The sequence below is a fragment of the Sebastes umbrosus genome, chromosome 14, assembly GCF_015220745.1.
Source record: "Sebastes umbrosus isolate fSebUmb1 chromosome 14, fSebUmb1.pri, whole genome shotgun sequence".
NCBI lineage: Eukaryota > Metazoa > Chordata > Actinopteri > Perciformes > Sebastidae > Sebastes > Sebastes umbrosus.
Window position 1 is genome coordinate 24,522,138 of NC_051282.1, and position 16,545 is coordinate 24,538,682.

Sequence of the window (16,545 nt, forward strand, 5' to 3'; positions counted from 1 at the left end):
AGTGGCCAGATCGGTCTTTAAATTAAAAAGGCTTGTATTATTATTGTTTTGGTTTTTTTGGTAAGTGTATGTGGGTTTTTTTGTGGTTTTTTTTAACTCTATTCTTTCTTTTTATTATTATTATTATTATTATTATTTATTTTCTTAATTTTATTTCAATTTTGAATGTTGAATGTTGAAGTTGTTTTCTCTAGTGTACTTAATGAGTTTGCCTATAAGCTCATCTACTTAAATATTGATTTATAAACTATTGTAATTACGAACTGTAAATTGCATATATGAAAACAACTTTGAAAAAAGGGAAGAAATAAAGTATAAAAAATAAATTAAAAAGGCTGAAACTAAAACACTTAGCAACAGCTCCTAAGATAAAATAGTATTGTTTGGATTGCTGGAATAAATTAAATGCTTTTTATTTTGCATCAGCCATCGGCCCTTTTAGTGAAAAATGTCTGGAAAAAAAAGTCTGACAAATGTCTGGAAAACAAAGTCTGAAAAATGTCTGGAAAAAAAGTCTGAAAAATGTCTGTAAAGGAAAGTCATAAAAATGTCGGGGGAAAAAAAGTCTGAAAAATGTCTGGAAAAAAAGTCTGAAAAATGTCGGACGAAATAGAGTCAGAAAAATGTCCTTGGAAAAAATGTCCTTTGAAAAAAAGAGTCTGAAAAAAGCCGATAAAAAAAGAATGAAAAAATGTCCTTGGAAAAAAGTCTTACAAATGTCGGGAAAAAAAAAGTCAGAAAAATGTCCTTGGAAAAAAAAAAGTCAGAAAAATGTTGGGAAAAAAAGTCAGAAAAATGTCCTTGGAAAAAAAAAAGTCAGAAAAATGTCGGGAAAAAAAGTCAGAAAAATGTTGGAAGAAATAAAGTCTGAAAAAAAATGTCAGAAAAAAAAAGTCTGGAAAAATGTCTGGAAAAAAAAGTCAGAAAAATGTCGGAAGAAATAAAGTCAGAAAAAAAATGTCCAAAAAAAAAAAAGGCTGAAAAATGTCTGGAAAAAAAACTCTGAAAAATGTCTGGAAAAAAATCTGAAAAATGTCTGAAAAGAAAAGTCTGAAAGATGTCCATGGAGAAAAATGTCCATGGAGAAAAATGTCCATGGCAAAAAAAGTCTGAAAATGTAAAAAAAAAAAAAGTCTGACAAATGTCTGGAAAAAAGAATCTGAAAAATGTCTGAAAAGAAAAGTCAGAAAAATGTCCATGGAGGAAAATGTCCATGGAAAAAAAGTCTGAAAAATGTAAAAAAACAAAAAAAAAGTCTGAAAAATGTAAAAAAACAAAAAAATGTCTGAAAAATGTAAAAAAAAAAAAAAAGTCTGAAAAAAGTCGGGAAAAAAAGTCTGAAAAATGTCCTTGGAAAAAAAAGTCTGAAAAATGTCAAAATAAAAAAAAAAAGATCTGAAAAAAAAGTCTGAAAGATGTTGGGAAAAAAATGTCTGGAAAAAAAAGTCTCTCTAAATGTCGGAAGAAATAATGTCTGAAAAAAAAAATTCCAAAAAAATGTAAGTCTGAAAAAGTCTGAAAAGAAAAGTCAGAAAAATGTCGGGAAAAAAAAGTCAGAAAAATGTCTGGAAAAAAAAGTCAGAAAAATGTCGGGGAAAAAAAGTCAGAAAAATGTCTGGAAAAAAAAGTCAGAAAAATGTCTGGAAAAAAAAGTCAGAAAAATGTCGGGGAAAAAAAGTCAGAAAAATGTCGGGGAAAAAAAGTCAGAAAAATGTCGGGAAAAAAAAGTCAGAAAAATGTTGGAAGAAATAAAGTCTGAAAAAAAATGTCAGAAAAAAAAAGTCTGGAAAAATGTCTGGAAAAAAAAGTCAGAAAAATGTCGGGGAAAAAAAGTCAGAAAAACGCCGAAGAAATAAAGTTTTAAAAATGTCTGAAAAAAGTAAAAGAAATGTAAAAAAAAAAAAAAAGTCTGAAAAAAAAAATTTGAAAAATGTCCTTGGAAAAAAATTTCCTTGGAAAAAAAAGTCTGAAAATAAAGTCTGATGAAAATAAATTCTGAAAAATGTCTGGAAAAAAAATCTGAAAAATGTCGAAAAAAAAAAAGTCTGAAAAATGTCTGGAAAAAAAAGTCTGAAAAATGTCTGGAAAAAAAAGTCTGAAAAATGTCGTAAGAAATAAAGTCTGAAAAAAATGGCCAAAACAAAAAGTCGGGAAAAAAAAGTCCGATGAAAAGAAATTCTGAAAAATGTCTCTGATGCTCTGAACGGAACAGGACTGAACAGAACATGACTTATATTGGGAGCTTTCTGTACAGTCAATGGATCAACCTCTCTTGTCAAACTGACTGAGATTGCACAGTTTTTGTTTTGTTTTGTTTTTTTAAATAAAAAGATTTCTTTATGTAATATGCAACTTAACTTAAAGTATTGTACGTATAATGTTGAGGTAGGCCTACTTGTACTTTAGTACATATTATGCTATACCTTATACTTCTACTCTACAACATTTTAGAGGCAAATATTTTACTTTTTTTACTCCACAACATTTCTTTAGTTACTATTTACTTTGCATATTCAGGTTATTAATACAACATATAAATCAATTAATCAATTAAAATATATTATTATAGCTTAAGCTACCACCAGTAGCTGCAACATAAAAGTGATGTACACAAAATAATAATATAATATATATATGCTTCTAAGATTGACCATAATGCATAATGAGTACTTTTACTTTTGGTACTTTAAGTATATTTTGATGTTAATACTTTTGTACTTTTACTTAAGTAAAAGATCTGAGTACTTATTCCACCACTGGAAAAAAAATAATACATGTATTGGTTACTTTCAGGTATATATTTCTATTTTCTTATATTTATGACATTTATAAGATTGAGATAAAGTAATTATAATAAAAATCAACTTTATTTGCCAAGTACGCTCATTAGCCAGTTTATTAGGTACACCTAGCAAAATATATTGCATTCCAATACATCAATACAATGCAATAAATCCTACCTTCATGAAGGTTATATTGTTATTTAGTCGTCCTCGGTCAAAATATTACAAACACCTCTGGCAACTGTGTTATGTTGACACAAGTAATTTGACTCTTGTTCCCAGTGGCTCTCAGTATATTTACATAGTGACAACAACAAATACAGTGGAAGAAATATAGACACAAGACAACAAAGCTAAACAAGAATGTGCAAACATAAACATAAAGCTATTACATATAAGCAAGTAAGTATGAAAATAGATATATAGGCTACAACATCAATGAACAACGACCACAGTATACTGTCTGCACAAGACTGTGAACTGCATGTTTGTGGTATGATTGGTACTGTATATACTTGCAAGGTATGCTGGGATAAATATTGCATGGCTAATGTAATAGCTATTATGAACAGAGGTAGTTCATGTGAATCTGCTTAGTAAAGGGATTTCATGTGCGTGTAGATGTCAATGTGTGTATAAATAATTTGTATCTGCAGTGAAGTGGTTTGGTGTTGCAGGGTTATTGCACAGGACTGCTCTGAGACTTCATGTGGCTGAATTAACTGTTCATGGGTGTGATGGTTTGTGGAAAGAAACTGTTCACTGGTATTACTGGTTGTATGGTTGTAAAGTGATCTGTAGCGCCTACCAGAGGGGGCAAGTTGAAATGTCCAGAGTGACGTGTGCTGGAGGGTGGGCAGGTTGCCATCAGTTATTTTCTCCCAAAAATGTGCATATATTAAAATCAAAAGCTTTCTGACAGTTTCAATTAAAACAAATAGCATTGACTAAATATCTTGTTAACAAGTTTAGTAAGAGTGTTTGATTGATTTTTAGTTTAGACGGTATGTTTCATATTTATTCTCATTATTATGTCTAACCAAGATGTTCCTCGTTGTCAGTGTTTTGGTTCATTTTGTAAAAAGTTTAATGAAATCATAAGCAAAGAGGTAAAAAAAATGAAACACCAAAGTATTTGTACAGCCTTGTCATTTGCGAGTTCCTTCATCATTTCAAGTATTAATTGTAAAATTATTTTATATCTTTTGTAGGACTATTGTGTTTATACTGTAAAAGCGTTGCTGTTACTGTGTCCACCAGCTGTAGACGCACAATATATTCCCAAATTAAATTAATATATTAGAATCTGAAGATCGTAAATTCACAGGCTACATCCAAAAATTATTTGATTACACTGTCTGGGAGCTATTTATTTGTTATTAGTATTTAGTTGTTGTTTTACTAATAATAAGTAGTATTGTTTGATTTATTATTCTAGATGTTTGCTTTATTTAGACTCAATTTTTTATAGTGTTTTCTTTTGCTTGATATTTGTTTAGTTTAACTATTTTCTTGTTTAGTATATTTAGTTTTTTGCGTAATTAGTATTGTTTTCTTTTGTTTATGAATTGGGTAAAACTTTGTCCCACCGTGGTTATATATGTAGGCAGGTAGGACCAGCATGCACCTGGGTGGGCTTATGTTTTTTTTACCTGAACAAGAGATTCAGCGACATCCATGTTGTCTTTTTGCTTCATTTGCTTGCTTTTTTTGGATAAATAAATCATCAGAAACACATACGTTTTGCATGTTTGTTTTGTTTTGTTTTGTTTTGTTTTTTTCCTTTAACTACTTATGTTCATTGTATTTGTTTGTCTCCATTTTTGTTTGCCCTTAGTTCCTTGTATTGTCTATTTTTATTGATATATATCAAAAAATGAGGCATTATACACACCCCACAGAAGTCTGTATCACTGACATGCACATGCTTCCTAATAAAAATATTTGAAATACGTACGTTTTGCATGGACAATGGACTCTTTTGCCCGCATAAACCACATACCCCTGGTGCGTCAGTGACCCTTTGATTTAAGTTTGATATAAATTCCTCCGACAAATGGCCACTAAACATTTATTTTCAATGTTAAATCTTCAATTAAATTAGGAATAAGTTGTATTTTGAAGAATGTATTTACAGGAGAGTAAAGATGACTGACACTCTGAGGACAAGTGATCCCTTGGAGTCCCATGTCACAGCATTCCTCTGACGTCATACCACTTTTGAAATAGAAATAGTTCAGCGTATATTTGAGATTTTTTTCCATACATTGTTGTCTTTCTGATCATAAGTGTTTTAAAAAAAAGGTTTAGCGCAGTGATTTTTCTAATACGAGACTCGAAAACAATCTTGGAATGCAAACAGTGATACCGCTGCTCGCTGCCGGTCTCTGGCTGCTCCTGCTGGTTTTATAAATAGACCACAGAATATAGATATGCAGTTGGCTATGTGCGATGATCAGTTGACCCCGTGTGACGAAAGGCATCTTTTGATCTCCTCCCCATTCAGCATTTTCTTCACCCTCCTCGTCCCACCGCAAACCTTGAAGTATTTTAGAAGTGATATGCTGTTCATTCAGCACACAAAACCTTGAACAAGCCCCTGAAATAAACCTGTCAGTCTTTTGTCATGGAGGTCAGAAAGAGAAAAGAGCCACACAGGTGGTCTGGGGGGAGGGAGGGAGTGTTGGCATGTGGAGGATCTCTCATCTATATGGATCCGGCTTTTAATGGGGGGCTGGTCTAACAGAGCGAGGAGCAGAGGCAGACAGGAGATGTGTCTTATAGGTCTAATGAGAGCACACTGGCATCTGTCACTGCGTGTACGTGGCTGCCCAAGGTTACCAAGCTGGTGCAGAGCAAATCAGGCGACTTATATTTAGCCTTGCAAATGGCGCTCTATGGATTATGTCTTGGGGCTCTCCGGTTTCGTCTTCAGTGCGTTTTGTAGCATGAAGGGGGGCTGTGGATCATGAAGAGGCTGCTATTCAGGTGAAGAGCAGCTTCACTTCATGTTCCAGCTCTCCTTCTTCTCATTTTCCTTCCCCGTTTGCTCTTCTCGACTCTCTCACACTCCATCTGGGGAGGGAAAAGTGTTTATGGTCTCGCATACTTCTTCTGGAGGTGGAGGGCTATTCAGAGAGTCCGGAAGGCACCAGAGAAGACACGCTTGAGTTGGACTGACAGTTGCAAGGGGGAGTTGATTGGACATATCACAGATTGTTTCAACGGACTATACTGAGATTTGGGATTAATCATGGATGTACTCGCTTTAGAAGCAAAGACTGGTGGAAATGGAGAAAACGAGAAGAAGAGTTCATCGAGGCCAAAGCCAAAACCTCCCAAAAAGGCCAAAAGGATTGTTTACTTTGAGGTGGAGATCGTGGATTTAAAGACTAGAGAGAAGCTGCTGCTGCTGGACAAAGTAAGTGTCAGGACGATGGAGGGTTTCTGATTACACTCGCCTTTTATATTGCAGCATAATGATTTTAGCAGACTGATAATACTTGCTTATGATCACAGATATTTAAGTCCTATAGAGTGTGCTCAAGAACTTGCATGCCACATATTTTATGATCAATTACGACAGTTTATCACCTACCGGTGCATTCATTTTGAAATTTAAACATCTCATGTCTGTTCTAAAAGTAGCAGAGACTGTCGTCACTTTGCAGGGAAGTCAGAGGAAACGTCATCAATGTGAGCGGATGGGTCATTTTGCAGATAATCATCTACTTCAAGGTGCCCCGGTCAAGTGCAGCCATTATCAGCGAGGTTGGCAATTAAACCTGCAGTAGGCAGAGAGTTTTTGGCATCATTGGGCAAAAATGTCATAATAATCTTTCAGCATATTGTAATTCAAGTGTTCTGAGAGAAAACTAGACTTCTGCACCTCCTCGTGGCTCTGTTGACTTTGGCCAATCACAGGTCATTTCAGAGAGAGAGCGTTCCTATTGGCTGTTCATTCAACTGAGGCAGCTCTCAATCACTCGCAAACTCCGATCAAACAGTCAAACTAGGCAGCGCTGATCAAATATGAATCAATATTCTGTTACTGTAATGCCTATTTCTCACCTCAAATGTTTTCAGAAACATCTTGTAGTGTACTGTTTAGCAGTAAAATGAGAAAGTTTGTGACACGGCAGCCATGTTGAGATCGGTTGAGGAAATACCAAGCACCGCCCACCAGCCGGAGCAAACTTTCTCATAGACTAGATAGCCTGAAAACAGAGGCATTAAGAGGTGCAGAAGTCTAATTGTCTCTCAGAGGACTTGAATTACAATATGCTGAAAGGTTATTATGGATTTCTTGCCCAATGATGCCAAAAACGTTCTGCCTACTGAAGCTTTAGGAGGTGATAAATTCCTTTTCGTCTGTTCCAGCTACAGTTCATGCCTACCGCCTGTGCTGCACTGCATGAGCCAACAAGCAGGCACACACACGTAATTAGCAGCTGTATAAAAGTGCAAACCGAGAGGGATCACATTGCTGATGGAAATGCAAGTGTGACAAATTCCAAAAGAAATTAAAACTTCTGCAGTAAAGACAGTGATGCAGATACTTTTGTATTTTTAGTACAGCATGTCTTGTAAATTGACTTGTAAATAACAACATTGCAGTCTGCACACTAATGTTGTTACGTACGGTTTATTTTTTACATTTTGATTGCAGGTGGAGCCAACTGCCACTGTTTTGGATATTAAAGCTTTGTTTCACAAATCATGTGAGTAAGTTTAAGAAAACTAACTTCTCTATTTATTCCGATCTTAAAGGGGCTCTATGTAAGAATCAGAAATTGCTTGTTAACAGTGACACCTGTGGCCGTTGAGTCAACGACAGTCAACGTTCTGTTGCTTGCGCTTGTGCTCGTACTACGTAGACGCGAGCGAGCATCGAGCCTGAACGTGATTGACAGCTAAAACCATAATATCACTATATATTCCACATGCTTGGCAGTAATGTTAATCTTACCAAACGAAGGTCCCTCCGTAAATAGAAGGCCCGGCCGATGTTGATCCTAACTTTATTTTTTTTTGTGCTTCTGTGGAGTTTGAGTTGGAGTCTGAGTTGTGGTGGGGGCTGATCGTTTGTTGGCGTTAGCGACACCATTTCTAACCGAACGTTAGCTATCGTTGGACACTGTGATGGTACATGTCCACAGTTTTTTATCGTGAGGGATCGCCTCGCTTCCCAGCACTGGACGCTTGACGGGCTGCCACAAGACACAAGGCACTCGGCACCTGATTGGACGAAAGCTTTCCCTCGTGGGCTGCTGCTCCCAGCTTTCAAACCGGAAGCATCATGGTGTTTCTGAAATCATTTTAGGTGAGAAATAAGCCATGCAGTTGCTAAATCTGTCTTTATTTTAGATCAACGCTTAGTTTAAAAGTTTTTCAGGAGTTTCCAGAGGCGGTGAGTCGCGCTGGACACCCGTGATTTGCATAAAGTAGCCTAGACCTGAACTTAATATAAATGAGGAGCGGGCGACGTGACGGTCCGTCTCTCAAATCGCGCTGCCACGGTACCAGAATGCATTGCCCGGCTGCTTACATAGACAATGAATGGGAAGCATGGAAAGGACAGAGCCTGTGGACATGTATCATTAGCCTCTGTAGTGGAGCTGAAAATAAAGACACTCGCGAGCGTGACGTCACATTTCCCGGAAAAAACATCCCGCATTCTTCACATTTAGAGGCTGATAGAGGAAACCCAGAAAGTCGCGGCAGGTCTCATTTTTTAGTTTAGGATACAACCTGTTCACACATCGGCAATAAAAATAGATTAAAAACGTTTATACATGTAGAAACTTGCATACAGTCCCTTTAACTTTTAATAGATAAACTCTCGAGCATGCCAAGAATAAAGTTCCTCTCCATTTCAACAGATCCAAAGTGGTATCCAGCCAGACAATCCCTGCGTTTGGATCCAAGTGCGTCTGCTTTTTGTTTTGTTTTTTTTAACAATAGTTTCTGCATTTATCCAACTCAGTTGATTGATGGTGTGAAGGTGATGAAGTTTTGTGATGCTGTCAGGTCTTATCATGTTTTTCAGAGGGCAAGTGTCTCAGGGATGAGGACATTCTGCAGACACTTCCTGTGGGAACCACCGCCAGCTTTTACTTCAGTGACCTCGGAGCCCAGCTCACATGGGGAACTGTGAGTCCACACGTGCACAGACACAATATTTAGGACCACATAGAGGTGTTACATGTTTAAGTCATGCATGTTTTACTGTAAGCTGTTTTCTTTTTAAGATATATTTCTATTAGGGCTGTCAAAGTTAACGTTAACGCAAAGTTGTTTCAACGCCACTAATTTCTTTAACTTATTAATGCAATCGATCTTTCGGAGGTTGTAGAGGGCTCAGTTTCAAAGCTAGAGTGAAGATACTGGTATCATATGAAGCTAAAAATATCTAAGTAATCCATTGGTACCATGTCATACTACATGCTTTGCTTGTCGCGAAGGAGGTTAAATAACGTTTTAAATTTAAATTTTGGCGAGGAAAAACTGTCATGGCCATTTTCAAAAGGGTCCTTTGACCTCTGACCTCAAGATATGTGAATGAAAATGGGTTTTATAGGTCTCCCCTTTACAGGCATGTTCATTTTATGATAATCACATGCAGTTTGGGTTACGTCATAGTCAAGTCAGCACACTGACACACTGACAGCTGTTGTTGCCTGCTGGGCTTCAGTTTGCCATGTTATGATTTGAGCAAATTGTTTTTATGCTAAATGCAGTACCTGTGAGGGTTTCTGGACAATATTTGTCATTGTTTTGCGTTTGTAATTGATTTCCAAAAATAAATATATACATACATTTGCATAAAGCAGCATATTTGCCCATACCCATGTTGATAAAAGTATTAAATACTTGACAAATCTCCCTTTAAGGTACAGTTGAACTCATAAAAAATGTGTGATTCATTTGCGATTAATTGCAATTAAATATTTTAATCAATTGACAGCCCTAATTTGTATTCACATTTTGCAGCAGTTTCAGGGCATTACAAACAGCACAACCCCAGCAAACCTCATCCCACAACCTGGAAAAACAGGAGAGAGAATGGTGAAAGTAATAATAACAAGAATGATAAAAAATCTAAATAAATGACTATATATAAAATAATTAATAAAACATATAAGTCCCATGTGTTGGAAGCCCCATTTTCTGGCATATGTAGGGAGAAAGTGAGCCCTGAGCGTTGCCATATGCACGAAAAGCTATTTTCTAATGTACCATACGAGGTGTTTTTAGATCGATTTCCACCTTCCGCCTTCCTTTGGCATCCTGTAATTAAAATCAACTTTGGTTTTGAGGGTGGTAATTCAGCTCTGGGTGTGTTTTGAAAAAAATCTGCCTGTTCCTGATTTCAAGGATGCTTGAGCAATCAAGATCTGATCCTCTGAACAGCAACCTTTTTAATGCAAGAAATGATTTAATTGGTCCTCTCCAGTTCTAAGTTTGCATGCTTGTCTCCTGGATGTGATTGTAAGTGATGTGAGGCTTTTCATCGGCTGACTATTAGGGAAAGAGGCTTGCCATGCATTACGGTCTGCAAATATACACCATTGGTACTTAATAGCCTGAAACATGCAAAACGGCTGGTATGGCCTTTTAAGATTCTTGTACTTTAAATATAAACACACACTCTCTCACCCACTCAGTAACTCTTGAATATAAATATCAACCAGCAGTGACAGATAGAGGTGATTTGCTGCGGTTCGTGTTTCTCTCACCTCTCGGACCGCCTGTCCTCTGTCCGAGGACATCTAATCTCACTGCCCCATTTCTACCAAAGGTGTTTATCCCCCCTGACCTCTCACTCGCCTTTCACTGCGCCTCTTTGCCCACCCGGTCTCTACATTCCCTGTCCTTACCAACCCTGACACACACCCCCCCCTGCACCCAGATGCCACCGTGGGTGCAGGAGCATGAGGTGCCCCCGGCAGAGATCACCAGTAGCTGTAGTGGTCCGGCAATGCTGACTGAGCTGAGGCTCTGCTGGAGGTGCTGATTCAGGGCTCAATTTCACTGTCAGCTGTGCTGCTGCGCTTGATCATATCATTTGTGGAAAGCTGGTATTACAAGCTGCCTTAGTGTCTCATTTGCTCCATGGGCACATGTTTGAATACTATTATTGTTACGCTGAACGGTTGCACTACTAGATGGACTGTTTTAAGATGGATTTGACAAGTGGGTTATTAGAGAAGTCGGAGCCATGCTGGTGTCACACTCTCCCTTTGGCAGAGGATAAAGTGCAGATCTAACAGGGAGAAAATAATTTAATTCCACTGGATAGTGTGTTTTCTATTACAGTTAATCATTAAAGCTGTTAATTGTAATGCTGCTCATGAATTCATTCATGACTTTTTTGTGCTGTTCTGCCTTTTTGCGTAAACTCTCATGTAGAGCTGCAACGATTAATTGATTAGTTGTCAATTGTTAATTTATCGCCAACTATTCTCGATTAGTTTCTCAAATTAACTGATTTTACACCAGTATTGTGAACGATAAACAGTGGCATAGCTAAGATGTCCGAGTGAACTGGTCTCTGAGTTAACAGACAGGAATATTTACACAAGAACAAGAACCAGACCACAAGCCAACCCTCTCATCTATCAACTCCAACCCTCATATATGCCCAAAGACAATTCATTTAATAATAATAAAATTATTAAATAAAATCAAATTCATTTTATATATTATATATATTATATATTACATATATTATTATATTATCATTTCCTTTTTATCAAAGGGAAGAAATTCATGCCAAAAACTGTCACAAGTGTGTTAAAAATTTGACGCCAGAAATCTGCTAAATTTGGACAGGACCAGAACTCTGGACCAGAACTTGAATGGTTGGCAGGCGACTGTTTGCACCTTTTTTGCAAATATCACTGGTATCTGGGTAAACTTTCGCCAGTCGGTCATTTGTATAATGTACTCTGAAAAGAACCTTACACTGCAATAAACCACATAGAAGAAGAGTGGACTAAATCAAGGATATAGTCCCACCGGTCGTTATTCTCAATTAATTGAAATATATTCAGGTTTCAGTATTTTTTTTATGAAAAAATTAAAACATTCTCTGATTCCAGCTTCTTAAATGAGAATATTTTCTGGTTTCTTTACTCCTTTATGACAGTAAACTGAATATCTTTGAGCTGTGGACAAAACAAGACATTTGAGGACGTCATCTTGGGCTTTGGGAAACACTCATCACCATTTTCTAACGTTTATAGACCAAACAACTAATCGATTAATCGAGAAAATAATCGACAGATTGATTGACAATGAAAATAATCGTTAGTTGCAGCCCTATGCTCATGCATCTGGTTGCAAACCAAGAAAAAACTAAATTTAAAGTCTTTTCTTTGCTCTCTTCAGGTGTTCCTGGCGGAGTGTGTTGGCCCACTGATCATCTACTTAATGTTCTACTTCCACCTTCCCTTCATCTACTCCCCGAAATATGACTTCACCAGCAGCAAGCACTGGGTCGTACAGTAAGTGTCGGCTTTCTTTTTTTGTTGCTGCACTCAGTGTATCACACAATCCCAGGCTTTACACAGATGCCTTCCTCGACATGACAAACACCAGTAAAGCATATTGCTATGTTGACACTGATTCAGGGCCAAGTGTAATGGACTGCAGCGAGGCCCCTGTATTAATCACAGCTAAATATGTAAGTGTGTGTGTTGCAGCTTGGCTTGCATGTGTCACTCCTTCCACTACATCAAGAGGATCCTGGAGACTCTGTTTGTCCATCGGATCTCCCACGGGACCATGCCTCTCAGAAACATATTTAAGGTGAGCGAGCTGCATAATTTTAACCTCTGAATGTGATATTATTATTTAGTGCTGTGTTCTTCCTCTCAGAAATCTGAACCGAACGTGTGTGGAGCCTTATCTTGACAGTATGACTTATTATAGTCTCTCCCTCTATTCCAGAACTGTGGCTATTACTGGTGCACTGCAGCTTGGATGGCGTACTACATCAACCACCCGCTCTACACCACGCCCTGTAAGTGCAGACCACTGCAGTTCTCACTTTAACTCATCAATCATAGTTGACCTCCATCTTAATCCATTTTTTCTTTCTGTGACACATGGACAGTTTACGGGCAGCAGCAGGTGAATACAGGACTTTACATTTTCTTGGTAAGTGTGAGATCAGTTTGGATATTCATGGCTCAGTAGAGGAATCTTCCAGACATTAAAGGGATAGTTCGGGTGTTTTGAAGTGCGGTTGTATGAGGTACTTATCCATAGTCATTGTATTACCTACAATAGATGACGATTGGCACACCCCCAGTTTGAAGAAGCAGACAGGAGTTACCACACGTAAGCAAAGCAATATATTGCTGTGGACGGGGCCGGCAGCAAAACGTATTTTAGACACCTAAAAGAATCAACATCAGTTTAAGTGTACGATATATTTAGAATAATTTTTACGGTTTACCTTGAAGTCAGACAGCTATACAGTCTATGTTTCCAACAGGGAACCGTCTCTCACCACAGCAACCAGACTCCATTGAAAAAAACAGTCATTTTACCTTGCAGAAAACAGAGGTTGCTGGTCTACAGCTGCCTCGATCGGTTAGTTTGTTTGTGTTATTGTGTTATTTTGGTTAGTTTGGATTCACCAAAGTCACACAATAACACAGACAAACTAACAGGTCGAGGCAGCGGTAGACCAGCAACCCACGTGTTCTATGAGGTAAAATTACAGTTTTTTTCAATGGAGTCTGGTGGCTTTGGCGAGAGCATAGATGGATACAACAGCTTCAGTTCCCCGTTGGAAACGGCTGTCTGACGGCAAGATAAAGTGGTGAAAATATTTAAATATAGCGTACACTTAAACGGATATTGATTTTTTTAGATGGGCCTTTATTTTAGGTGGCTAAAACACGTTTTGCTGCCGGCCCCGTCCACAGTAGTGTATTACTTTGGTTCTGTGAAGTAACTCCTGTCTGTTTCTCCAAACTGGGGAGTGCCGACCGTCATCTACTATAGGTAATACACTGACTATGGATAAGTACCTCATACAACCCCCACTTCAAAACACCCGAACTATCCCTTTAAGCTGAACAATCTATCGCTATGTAGATGATCATCTTTGGATTTCTTCATTCCTACAGTTCTGTCAAGTAGGGAATTTTTCCATCCATGTTGCTCTTCGAAACCTCAAACCACCAGGTGAGCATTTTCTGACATAAAGTGTAAGCATTCCAATTTTAATAAAAGCAGCCAACAGTATGGGGCAATACATTGTTTTATTTGTTTTTACGCATCATCTCAGGTTCAAAAACCAAGAAGATTCCTTACCCAACAAAAAATCCCTTCACATGGATGTTTTGGCTGGTCTCTTGTCCGAACTACACATATGAGGTAAGCAGTCCTAAGCAATATTTGCCACTGTTTTGTGTTGTTAATTGATTTTCCATAATAAATATATACATTAATTTGCAGCATATTTGCCCACTCCCATGTTGATAAGAGTATTAAATACTTGACAAATCTCCCTCTAAGGTACATTTTGAAGAGATAAAAAATGTGTGATTAATTTGTGATTAATCGCGACTAAATATTTTAATAAAGCCCTAATTATGATTTATTTTGTCAATTTTCTACTTCTTTATGACTAAGAATCTGTTTATAAGAATATTTAATTCAAGGTATTTTTTGTCTCTTTTCAGTTTGGTTATTATTATTTGTATTTTGCTATAGTAATGTTCCACATTTGAACACTGAAGTTAACTGTTGTGTGCACGTCTGTGCAGCCCAGTAGTAATATACCATCATTGTATTTCATCCTTGTAAGATAAGATGCACTATCGCTGCCATCTACTGGTTACGTCCTGCACATGTATCATAAATCTCAAAGCACTGTGTGTGTTTGTGTGTTAATGTAAACTTCCTGCTCACAGGTGGGCTCCTGGATCGGCTTCACATTGATGACCCAGTGTGTGCCTGTGGCTTTCGTCACTATTGTGGCCTTCATTCAGATGGCTGTGTGGGCCAAAGGCAAACACGGCGGCTACGTAAAAGAGTTCAGAGATTATCCAACCCTGCGTTGCTCCATACTGCCCTTCATCCTGTAGAGCCTGGCGGAGAAAAAAACAACGGTTTCTACCCACATCCACCCCCTCACTGATCGGGTCCTTCCATCTCCATCTCCATCCACTGGATGTCAGGAAGTGTGTGCTGAGGTCAACAGCATGGATGGATTTTGGTCATGTGGATTCCATGTAACATGTAGTTACATGTCACTCCATAACAAGGAGTGGCTTTTACGGTTACTGGTGTGGGACTGGTGAATGCAGGACTGTTAGAGGCAAAGGAGTTAAAGTCTTAATTTAATGTTATATGTGATGTTGAAGAGCTAGAGGTGTTTTGCTACTTTGGTAAGTTGTAACATGTTTGATTGAGAGTGCCGTTTAGTTTTTTAAAAATCACATTATTTTCATAGCGTTTGGCAACCTGATTAGTGAAGTTTCCCACAGAGCTGGGCAACCGAGAGGCTAATCTGCAATGTCAAACTAGTGTGCAGCCTGGAGCTGACAACTTTGTGGCCTCATGCAGTGTTCTACTGATCCAAGTGACCTTTACACTACAGTAGTGCTCGTGCTATCTGGATTAGATTCTCACGTTTTCCACCATGGGTGAGGAAAAATCTTTTCTTTGGATCAACTGTATTTGTGGTATAGGAAAACAAACACTGCTGACAGCGTAAACACGCACATGTCCGACAAATATATACCTCTTATTTACACAAGATGATTATAGTGCAAAAAGAGTGTTCAGTTGAAGAAGCGAAAAGAACACTTTTTGTCATCAAACCATCATCATAGTATTACATATTTAGTTTTAAAGGGATATTTGGGGTGTTTTGAAGTGGGGTTGTATGAGGTACTTATCCATAGTAGGTGTATTACCTACAGTAGATGACATTCAGCAGTTTGGAGAAGCAGACATGAGAACCGGCACCGGAGCAAAGTAATGTACTGCTGTGGACGAGGCCGACAGCAAAGCATTAAAGTGTACGCTATATTTAGAATATTTTTGCCGGTTTACCTTGTCGTGAGACAGCTATAAAGTCTATGTCTCCAATGGGGAACTGAAGCCTATGCTTTCACCAAAGCAACCAAACTCCATTGAAAAAAACTGTAATTTTACATCGCAGAACACAGGAGTTGCTGGTCTACCGCTGCCTCAATCGATTAGTTTGTTTGTGTTACTCTGTTACTTTGGTTAGTTTGGATTCACCAAAGTCACACAATAGTACAAACAAACTAACCAATGGAGGCAGCGAAGACCAGCAACCCACGTGTTCTGCAAGGTAAAATTACAGTTTTTTTTCCAATGGAGTCTGGTGGCTTTGGCGAGAGCATAGGCTTCAGTTCCCCGTCGGAAAGGGCTGTCAGACGACAAAATAAAGCGGTGAAAATATTCTAAATAAAGCGTACACTTAAACTGATATAATTTTTTTAAGGTAAGCCTTTCTTTGAGGTGGCTAAACTACTTTTTTTCTGCCGGCCCCGTCCACAGTACTGTATTGCTTTGCTGCGATAACTCCTGTCTGCTTCTCCAAACTGGGGGCGTGCCAACCGTCATCTACTGTAGGTAATACACTGACTATGGATAAGTACCTCATACAACCCCACTTCAAAACACCCAATCTGTCCCTTTAAGCATTGACTGAACCTTCAAATTATATTTATTTTATTTTAAAAATAAAGTCCTGCTGCAATTTTTG

The 16,545-nt window shown here is 37.9% G+C and overlaps 1 protein-coding gene across 1 annotated transcript; it reads left to right on the top strand.

Moving 5' to 3' along the window:
- Positions 1-5,627: 5,627 nt before the first annotated feature.
- On the top strand, positions 5,628-15,213 carry tecra (trans-2,3-enoyl-CoA reductase a). Its single transcript, XM_037792043.1, has 11 exons — positions 5,628-6,204; positions 7,453-7,504; positions 8,666-8,710; positions 8,833-8,936; positions 12,177-12,292; positions 12,491-12,596; positions 12,738-12,810; positions 12,904-12,947; positions 13,928-13,985; positions 14,089-14,177; positions 14,717-15,213. The coding sequence occupies exons 1-11, from the start codon at positions 6,037-6,039 to the stop codon at positions 14,888-14,890; spliced, it is 1,029 nt and encodes a 342-aa protein (XP_037647971.1). The 5' UTR covers positions 5,628-6,036; the 3' UTR covers positions 14,891-15,213.
- The last annotated feature ends 1,332 nt before the right edge of the window (positions 15,214-16,545 follow it).